The 10,742-nt window shown below is 41.0% G+C and overlaps 1 protein-coding gene across 1 annotated transcript in view; it reads right to left on the bottom strand.

Moving 5' to 3' along the window:
* Positions 1-5,205: 5,205 nt before the first annotated feature.
* The window catches only part of map7d1a (MAP7 domain containing 1a), a 46,390-nt gene continuing 40,853 nt past the window's right edge, over positions 5,206-10,742 (bottom strand). Inside the window, exons 15-19 of the mRNA XM_010767096.1 lie at positions 10,454-10,504; positions 10,304-10,364; positions 8,695-8,776; positions 8,092-8,330; positions 5,206-6,128 (exon numbers count right to left, since the gene is read on the bottom strand). Of these exons, the coding sequence (XP_010765398.1) occupies positions 6,118-6,128; positions 8,092-8,330; positions 8,695-8,776; positions 10,304-10,364; positions 10,454-10,504 (444 nt within the window). The 3' untranslated portion in view covers positions 5,206-6,117. The remainder of the gene's footprint in view (positions 6,129-8,091; positions 8,331-8,694; positions 8,777-10,303; positions 10,365-10,453; positions 10,505-10,742) is intronic.

Here is a 10,742-nt window from a genome sequence, read left to right as displayed (position 1 = left end):
ACGGCTCTGCCTCGCGAGCCTTTTGTCTCGCGGCACGGGTCCCCATATAAATTTTTTTCATGGGCTTGACCGGACATGTCACCCTTCCGCGGAGTAAAAACCGTCGAGCGTACCAAAGCGCTGAGGGGTGGCGTGTTTGGGGCAACGAAGACGGCTGCGGCTGCTCCGCCTCCATGGGTGAGGCGGGCAAAGCCGGCGAGTCGGGCGTTAGTGTCCACGACAGTGGCCGCGGGGAACATAATGTCCCCATGATCTGAACTGTTATACTGCTGCAGTGTTACTGCTGGCGATAAGGGCTGGTTGTTTTAACAATTTTCTGATGTCCATCACTGACTGCTGTGTAAGCACCTTGCAGATGACGAACGTGCAGCGTCACAGGTCACGCACACCTGACATAATAACGTTACTTACCGTTTAAATTGACCAAATAAATGCAGCAGACAATTTTATTTAACCACAATTACAATTTTTTTTATTTCAACTAAATTCTTCTTCTTCTTCTTATTATTATTATTATATATGTAATATTTTTCACTTTTCATTTTTCAAATGAGGGTGCATAACGACTCAACTGAGTGTGCAATGCACCCTTATTCACCCCCGTAGAACCGGGCCTGTTTCGAATTCCAAAGCTACTTTATATTCAAGAAAGGCTACCGACTTTAAATCAGATGGACAGAAATTCCCAATGGAAAAATCCAAGTGTGTGTGGCCGACTCCTGTAGCTGTGATGTTCCACAGTGTCACAGCAACCAAGGCACAACATATTAGTGTAGAGAGGATATACTTCTCAGAGACATCAGACACTACAGGTGGTGCCAATAAAGCAGTGACAGAAATCATATAGGAGTTCTACTTTACTGAGCCAATACTAACACGGGCCAACGCCAGAGTAGATCCTCTTTCTGCTTTACACATATTTGGCTCCTTATTCGTAATGAGCCCACCCCAGTTTTTAATACTTTTCTTTCCAAATGGAACAAAAAGAAAATTGGGCAATCCAAAGGCCCTTACTGGCAGCTAGTGTGCAACCGGGATTAATTCTGAGTTATCCCATGAACTGAAAATAACCAAGAGTGCAAGCTGGCAAAATTGAAGCCGCTTGTCCTCTGTGTGCTGATTGGCAGTGATGCTGTAAAACTGTCAGCTGCAAGATGAAGAGACAACAGATCTGTGAAATTAAAACCGCGTCGTGGTCTAAATGTGAAACCTCTTGGGTGGAGTCTGTTATTCGGCTTTTTAGCCACTAGCCGAAGCAATGGCGCTGATCTTCGGAGGCAATGTTGAATGGTCCGTTGGTCCACAGTTTGGTCTGAAATGTCATCCCTACTCTTCGATAGGTTGCCCTGACATGTTTTTACACACATTCATGGTCCCCAGATGATGAGGACTACTGAAACTGGAGGCACTGAATTTACCTCTAGCACCACCATGAGGTTGACATTTTTGTTTTTTAAGTTAAATATCTGAACAACTATTGAATGGATTGTCTTGGAGTTTTGTGCTAAAGTTGAATCCCCTTTACTTTAATGAATTCCTGTTCTTTTTATTTCAACTATCTCCAAGGATCAAACTTTTTATTTATCCAGTGAATTATATACATGTTCGCCTCAGGGTGAATTCTTTTTGTGACCTAAAATGAATTTTTTAATTTACTTGTTTTTATTACATTTCTGTGACAACTTACTTCCTTATGATTTTTTTTTTCTTTATATATGACATTTTTATGACTTTATATGGCGAACTACACTTTACAATTTAATTGAGCATAGAGAAATTTTTATGACTTTTTCTGCTTACGTTTTATATGCTTTTGTTTATGGCTTATTGGTTTTGGTTTTGCACGATAAGTGTCTACTTGAGTATGTATGCCGATACAAAATGATAGTATCTTATTTTGAAAGTATGAAAATAAAACATAGTGTAGTATATTAATATCAATTTTTGTAACATGTCATAAAATATGTCAAAGTCAATGTATAGTTTGTCATTAATGTTAAAAGAAGGCACAGCAAAGTGTATCCAAAAAAGAAGTCCATAAAATATATCGAAAATTCATTATATAGTTTGTCACAAATATCATGATAAAAGTAGTTTAGTACGTAGAAGAAAATGCTTAAAATTCATAGTAAGGTATGTTAAAAATATCATAACAAAAGTTATATCAGTGTGTCAAAAAAACATTTTTAAATGTCATAGTAAAGAATGTCAAAAAAAAAGAAGTCATAAAATGTTGTATAAAAATGTTTTGACTAATATATAAATTATTTTTGAGTTTTTTCAACAGTTAAAACTAAATATTACATTTTGATTATGTTATACCATTTGCATATTAATCATCATAAATACATTTGAATACTTTCACTTTGAATAGCTAACATTTTACATAATGCTGCGTTCCCCTGTCACGTATGTATTTACGACTTTGCAGTAGCTGTTAACAAAAGAATCATAATACCTATCAACCGCCGAGCACATGCACCCATAAAATAGATGCTTGCTTCCCCAATAAATGTCTTCCCACTTTCTCTGAACATGATTTTACAAGATGTACCCAAAGAAAACATGGCATGCCTTCAGATAACAGTAATGTGACGGCACTAAGGTCAGACTCGTTAAATAGGCTAGTTGAGGTTCGGTGGAACATCAGACACTGGGGAAGGCCTTCATCAAAGAGCCACCACACCAGACTGCTAGGTACAATGATCCAGCAGCTGCCTCTCTAGACTCAGCTGCTCCCCAGCGACCACCCTGATGGGATGTGAGGCCACGGGTTCTCTGAGCAACCTCTGAGGGCAGCGCTGTGGCATCAAGGCCCTCTTTTGATGGACGTCGCTCCTAAATCTTGTCATCTCCCGTCAGAATAGCTGAGAGGTTGCCCGGCTTTGACAGCTCCGGGGGGGGGGGGGGGGGGGGGGCAAGAAACAGTCTATGCTATGGGTTTGTTATGTGGCCTTTCATTAATATACTGCCACACGAGAGCAGCTGTGTGAAGTGAGCCTGTTGCCGAGCAGATAAAGATGGCTCAATGTGAGAGGAGGGGGTGTGTGTGAGCATAAACACTGAGCAGAGGTTGCGCTTTGATGGTTGTAGTGTGTATAACTGTGGCGGTGGTGGTCTTATCTGGTGTGGGGCTCCCAAGTGTGACCCAGTGTTGACCCCCCCTATCTTTAAAAGGAGGTGGAGCGGGCGCACTTGCCATTCTGAAACCTTTGCAAGATTCCTCGGAGTCTTCGAGTGCTGAGATGTACGTCTGAAACAACAGTGAGGCTGGCTGAATTTCATTAACACAAAGGACTGACGGCGTGCCCACTACCCTCAACAAGATGTGGTTAGTTCTCTGTTTTTTATTTTTATGTGACCCTTAAGAAGAAGTTATTCACCTTTACCCGGTGAAGAGGAGAGTAAGAATAGTCGTGGATAGTGACACCTCCAATGTCACATCAGCACACTTCCAGACTGAGGAGATAATACTCTATCAATCAAAGTGGCATGAAAACAGGAGGGGGGGGACTTCTACGTAAGCTAGGCTACCCCAGGACTCCCACCAGTAATATTAACTGCCATAAAGAGTCTATAATAACTGACCAGTAGCAGCTTTTGGATCACCCTTCCCAACCATTAATGCAACTCCTTCATTTTCTTCCAATCCTTTTTTCTGTGTGATTTTCTTTTTCAGACTCTTGGCAATAATGCGCCTGTAACTGTGCACTGCCTGGCCGACACCTCCCTAAAAATAGTGCCCACTAATCCTCAAGTCCCCTCGGAGAAGTACCGCACATTACCAAGGCTTGACTAGCACCTCGACAGCATCACAATCTACAGGGAATGGGAATTTTAAATTATTTTTTATATTTTTTTATTTAGGCATAATGTATTATCCGGTGAGCAATGGCCGCTGTATCAGACTTCAGAGTAGGCATGAATCCAGAGATATTTAATACGTTGATCACCAGCACCCTGCAGGGCTGCACCCTCTGGTGGGGTTGATGAATACAGCTTTTAACAGCATGTGTACATATGTAGTAGCAAAGTAGCAGTGAGATCAGGTGGTTTCAAAATGGCAAATGTGTCAGCGGGGGTTTACATCGTTACATGGAAGCTTTGAAATACATTTGGCTGTTGCTGGTTCAAACTGTGAGCGATATGTGTTGATATGTTTGTAAATCTTATGGTTATAATTCCCCACTATTTTACACATAATTTCCAGTAAGGCAGTCTGCAAAATAAGCCTGGTGGTTCAGCAAAACCTAGCCAGCATTTGAAGGCTAATTTGTAGTTGCTAATAGCATTGTATAAATAAATAAAAATAACACCATTTTCATCGTGTTGATAACTTAAGAAAATGCAGTTCTCACTTACTTTAAAACGTTCTCACACGCTTGTCAAGTCTCCTCATTAATGAAGCTTAGCAAGTCATCCTTTTCCGTCTCCGTTTCATTTTGATGAAAGCATTTCCTCTCAAAGCTAGTTAGCTCGAACACAGTTTGCACACAGAGCTTTTCACTGCATGGTGCTTAAATGTTATGTAGCGCATTGGGAGTGTGTGTGTACATCACCGGTCTAAGGTAACAAACTGTAGCCCCCTTGTCCTATTGGGATCCATAACTGTTAAATTTTACAAGCGCCTATAAGTCACTTCAAACACATAATTTGTACGTGATGATCAGTGTGGCATGACATAAATCGTCGTGTGTAACGCACTTGAGCTGCCTGGAAGGCTTGAAACTGTATGCCAGGTCTCCTTCTGGCAAACTGGTATATAGTAAAAGGGGTCAGCAGTTAGAGAAACATATACCCCCTGTAGAGATTCTGTAAAAGGAGACCCAAAGTGAAATGGACATCTGGGCCAACTCCCATGCCTTGTCCATTAACTGAAAGGCCCTCTGGTACCATCTCTAAATCGGTTTTCCTGCGCTTAGAATGCACAACGCCGTCAGAGACTATCCGTGAGGGATTTTCACATTGAAAAGTCACATTAATATTGAGCCTTGTGAGTAAACGAGGCAAAATGTTGTGCAAAACATTCCCACACTGTCAAATTAATAGCAAATGAGGATCAATACCCACGCCTGTTTTAGATGACAGGACATGGTTAACATTGAGATTTCACACTGAATTCAGAACATGTGTATCCAGTTCTTTTGTACCACAAATAATCTCTGAATCCATCAGATGTTATTCAAAACAAATCGAGAGACGGCAGACTGGACAGTTTGTCTTTAATAAGACGTAGAGAGCTCCCACTGACCTTGTAACGCACATCAAAATAATTATAGCATATACACGCACCAGCATTTCAAATACACGACTCCATGAAATCTCAATGTAGAATGAGAGAAAACGTTGTCATTTTGTACATGAGAAAAGAAAACGGATTTAACTGTTTTAAGAGTGGAGTAAATTCATAGGGATTTGACCTTAAAAGACTTCTGGTTACTTGATAGTGAGGGTTGCACACATTTTTACATCCAGTTCTGTGTACAATCAATCATAGCTGAGGTTTGCACAGACAGTATTACTACACACAGTAAGAAGCTGTTGCATGTGAACTTGCATTTTAAAATCTTTTCCAGATTTTTCATTTTAACTTTACAAACACTGTTACATGTGGCTTTTTACAGACCAGGATGCACGACACCTGGGTTTCACTGAAAGAGCCACTCAGAGCGGAGTAGCATTAAAATGACTCCCTTCATACAACTTTAATCTACAGACGAGTCCCTCCTTAGTCCATCACACAAAGTTCATTTACATTATTCACAAGAATGTACCCAGTCTTTTATGTCTCTCTTTCAGTTAAATAACTAAAGAACAAAGAAAAAAAAACACTTCAGCCTATAGTAATCATTACTCAGCTGTACTTTACTGTACAAAGGATGATACAGTTGAGGGAATGGGTGCCACATAAGATATTTTGCAAATGTTAACAGTGATGCACCTGTGTTGCATGCGGCAACTCCTTTCATCCCATTTAGTCTTTTGCATCCCAATGCTTGGTGTGTGTTTGTTTTAGGGGCGTAGAAAAGGTTTGTCACAGGGCTCCCCATGCGAGCGTTGGCAGGGCGACGGAAAGGTCAGCGGCCATAGCGACGAGCACTTCCACACTGGAGCATATCACAGGACCTCTGATGGGGACACAGAGGAAAGAGTTAAAGGTCAGCATTATATGAGGATTTAGCAACACATGCTAACAGAGTAACACTGTTTGATACGAGTCTGTAAACCTCAGACCTGGTGACACTAACAAATCCTAAAGGATGTCTAACATGCTGCATGAACTCATCAACAGTGACTGTATGTTTACATGTGGGTAATGGAAAGGCCTTAAGTTGTTTAGTCTAATGCAGCCCATGTGATGACGCTAATTGTAACAGATTTATTTGACTGACAGCGCCACATGTGAGGCAAGCAGGGCCATCGTCTTCAGTCTGAACGTTCAAATAAACCCTAGAAGTATATCTTTAAATAAATTGACGACCCAAGGAATTACATGAAATCAGTCTCGCATTTCAATAAAACTTCATCGTAACCCTCATCATAAATTCACCCCCGGGTCAAAGGCGTCTCACGTATCCAACATTTACAAGAGTGAAAATGAGAAGAGGGAACTCTTTTTATGGAAGAGTTAGCCTTCACGCGAGAGACGTAGTAAGATCTAGGAAGGCGTCAGAGGGCTAGGAAAGGTAACGTCCTCTGTTTGCTTTAGGTAGTATTAATGGCTGCTGGCTGGTGTTCAGGCCAACAGGTGAAGGTTAAGATGTAGAGGAGGGGGGGGGGGGGGGGTGAAGAGCGATATGCTGCTTAATTGCTCCGGGGTCCTGTTTCTAACCCCTAGCAGTGTAGCACTTGTGGATAGGGTCTCCTCATCGCCTCGGCTATTCTAGGAATTCCTCACTGGGTTCAAGCCAAAGTCAGTGGGGCTGCGGAATAAAAGCTGTCACCAGTATAAAGATACCCCGCTTCTCCTCATCCTTCCTTACACTATTTATACCGTATCACATCTCCAACCCCCTGGAGTGAAAATGGAGTGCCACACCAGGGGGGACCCCCCCTCTCCGGGGAGACGACCTGCACGTCCATGCAGCACAAGTTCAGGTTCGCTGTCGTTGTGCCAAAGACAGCACTTAGTTAGGTGCCTTGTCCCACAGTCTTTATTAGGTCATGTTAACAAGGCCAAGCAAAAAATCACCGCAGGGCAAATAAGCACACATGCCGTTTTTAAATAAGCCGGGGCTTCATCTGCTGCTTCTTTAAATTTAGTGCATATGTGTACTTGCTAAACCAGACCCTTCAACTCAAAGTGAGGCTGTTAGAATACTTACAGTAAGGACACAGAATGTTATCAAGCTTTTGTGAGAATTTTGTATTTTAATCATTTTTTGGGAATTTGCCCCTGTGTCGATCAATGAAGCTTTTTTCTGTTTTCTGACACCTTGGCCAAAGCAAGACCCTTTCTAAGCTGTGCCTTGAACAAGCTATGCCTTTATTCTCTTTGAGGCTACTGAAAGCATGTTCGGTCAGAAGCTAATGCTAATCTAGTTTGACTAAAATATTCAGTTCTGTAAATTTGACTTTGTTCTCCAAGTGAGGGCTGAGATCGATAACAATTTCAAGTGTAAAGCCGCTTAGCTTAGCATAAAACTGAAAACAGCTTTATTGGCCAAAAGTCATTGGAAAGCAACCACACATTTAAATAATGAACTTGTTACGCTGCTATGGACAGTCTTGCACTAATGTACATTCTCAAAGATATTGAAGTGACTGTTATTTTTGTATATATTGATTGTTGTGCTTTTATTTAGGTCTTAATGTGTGCATATGTATAAATGTATATATAGGTATATACATATTTGCATACATATTTTTATATATATTTGTTTTTATATTCGGAATTGTTGGAAACGGTATTTCGATCTCTCTGTGTGTTCACACAAACTGAAAGATTGACAATAAAGTTGACTTTGATGTTATTTTTAAACCTATGAGCCGTGGAAAAACATAATGTTAATTAAAAAAGTTGTGTTTTTTATGACTTTGACATCATGTTTGTGTTATGGCCTGTCTTGTGTGTCGTAAAGCAGTCTGTACCTGCAACATGCTGTGGCTTCATGGGGCCGGTCTTCTTCATGAATGACTCCTCACTATCAAACGTGAGGATGGGCTCGGGGGCCATGCTGCTCTCAGAGTTATCCCGAGCTCCATTGGTGGAGTTGCCATGATTTGCGAGCTGGATGATATCTTCATAGTGGGCAGTGTCTCCTTTCGAGGACAGACCATTTTCATGTCTCGAGGGCTGGACCCCATTGACTACTTGCACTGAGGGGCTGCTGGGGAGGGGACACACAAAGCACAATATGGTTTAGGTTATGATGGGTCGGAGTGACTCATGCAACAAATGAGTCATTCCACCACCGTCCCTTCACAGGGGTCTTGGAAGCTACTCCGAGATGCGTCGTTAAAATACAAAGAGTAAACACTTTAAGAAACTAAATATCTCCCAGTATTTCAACTGTTTACTGTGCTCTGAATCGTGTGGCTACTTGTGTGTTAGCTTGAAGTTTACAACATTTCCTGCAAACTTGATTGGGGATTTCTCTGGCACTCAAGTTGTATACTGTTCGTGGTGGTCTTGTGTCAACTTGAGCACAAAGAAACGTTTAAATCCACAATAAATATCACTAGTTTTTTTACCTTTCTTTGATTTTGGTCTGTCCATTTTCTGTCTTGTTATTGGACAGGTCGACCTCTGGCTTTGGCTGATACTCAGCAGATGCTAGAGGGAAACAAAGTAAAACAGCTATTTAGCATCCGACAATACCCTGCAGGATCAGGCCTAATCTGTGTCAGGCTAATGTTAAAAGGAAGGAAAAAGGATGCCAAATGTTCCTGGGGTATCCTTCCTGTGTGTCCCAGATCCCCCTTAACTCAGCTCTACTGAGGACATGGCTGTGGTTGGGAGAGTTTCTACACCCCTGACTGGATTAAGGCCCGCCTGCCATGCCTCCGACCACATCAGTGGCTCGATAATGTCTTCCTGCCACAAACAGCATATATCCCAGACCACATTGATTCCCCTTCTTCTTACCAATATCCTGTATGTGACTTGGAAGCTAACAACAGGATGATGTGCAAGTGATATTCTTCTTTATATAGTTGTGTTAAGCCTTGATACTTTTAAATCAAGGCTGAAGACTTTTATGTTTGCAGCTGCTTTGAAATTGATAGACTCATAATGTAATAATAATTTTATTTTTTTAACAGGATGAGTGAGGGTAGAATTACATTACATTCAATATTTCATGACACCAATACATTAATTGGCAACAAAATTTGACTTAAATTAAATAGTACCAATTAATACTTCCTCCCCACTCGTTTTTTCAAAACACTGACAAAACCTCCCCTCCCCCCTCCCACATGCCTCCCTTCCCAAACTGACAACACTCTCACACACACACGACAAATTGATATATTCATATCTCACACTGCACTGTAACTTTTATTCATGTACCTTTGTTATTCATGTATTATTATCTTTGCTTTTAAATGGCATTTTATCATAAGTTCCTGCTGCACTATTTCTTAATGTCTTTCATTTTGGTAAAGCACTTTGAATTGCCTTGTGTTGAATAAATGCTTTATAAATAAACTTGCCCAATTTTTTTCATAACTGGCAGTGATCGGAATTATGCCTTAGCTTCCTTATATTAACACTTGTGTCCACAGTAAATGTCGGATAACTGCAGCAGGCTGTTGCCATGATCCCACTCATCCTCTCTTACTCCCTCAGCCCCACTGCTTGGACAACAGACTAACACATGGCTCCTATTGTGCAGAGAAGAAGAACTCAAACTGCAGCTGTGCAGGATATGAGGCAGTGATACCATCAAATTCTGTACCAAAAGTTCAGATGCGTGGATGACTCACATGGGAAATGAGAACAAAAGTACCTGTGATTTTGTTTATCTTAACATAAGGAAGAGATAAAAGGAGACAATCAGCTGTTATGTGTCAGGAAGAACCATCCTATACGTGGGATATGAAAAATGTTCATCTACAATAATTATTATAATCTATGTGCTTGCTGTAGAGTTAAACTTTTAGAAATGCACTTCTTAGTCCGGCTTCAAAGCATCCACTCTCCCCCTTCACAGCGTACACGCTAATGGAAAATCACTTGAGGCAATTACTGTAGACGATTGCTTCAGATGAAAGGCTTGTAGTGGGTAATGATTTCCCTCCATTACTTAAGGATTTTTCTTAAGAGGGTGGATTGGCTGCTGACGGATGCTCTGCTTACCTTTGCTGCTCTCTGCCTCTTTGTCGTTGACGTTTGTGAGAGGCGAGGACTTTGTCTCCTTCTGTGAAGATGGGGGGTCATGTCAGTCATTTCTATTATTAAGTCCAGTTTTGGCAAGTTTTGGTTCAAAAAAAGAAAAGAATAATGTACCTTGTCGCCTCCATCTGTCTTCCGTGTCCTCTTCATGATCTCGTCCAGACGCTGACGAATACAAAAAAGAGAGGAAGGAATAAGTGTCAGGGAAATGCCACATAGAAAGAAAGCTGTTCTGGGGACTCGGGACACCAAGGGATCAGGACAGATGTGTTTTAAAATGTAGAGAAAAACACTTTAAAGTGGACCCATCATGCTATATTTGAATAATATAGTGTAGGACCATACCTATATAAAGCATATTTATACTTTTTATTTTTCAAAATACCAAACAGATCATGCATTT

The sequence above is a fragment of the Notothenia coriiceps genome, unplaced genomic scaffold, assembly GCF_000735185.1.
Source record: "Notothenia coriiceps isolate Sejong01 unplaced genomic scaffold, NC01 NC01_scaffold00004052, whole genome shotgun sequence".
NCBI lineage: Eukaryota > Metazoa > Chordata > Actinopteri > Perciformes > Nototheniidae > Notothenia > Notothenia coriiceps.
This window is presented reverse-complemented; position numbering and strand designations above follow the sequence as displayed.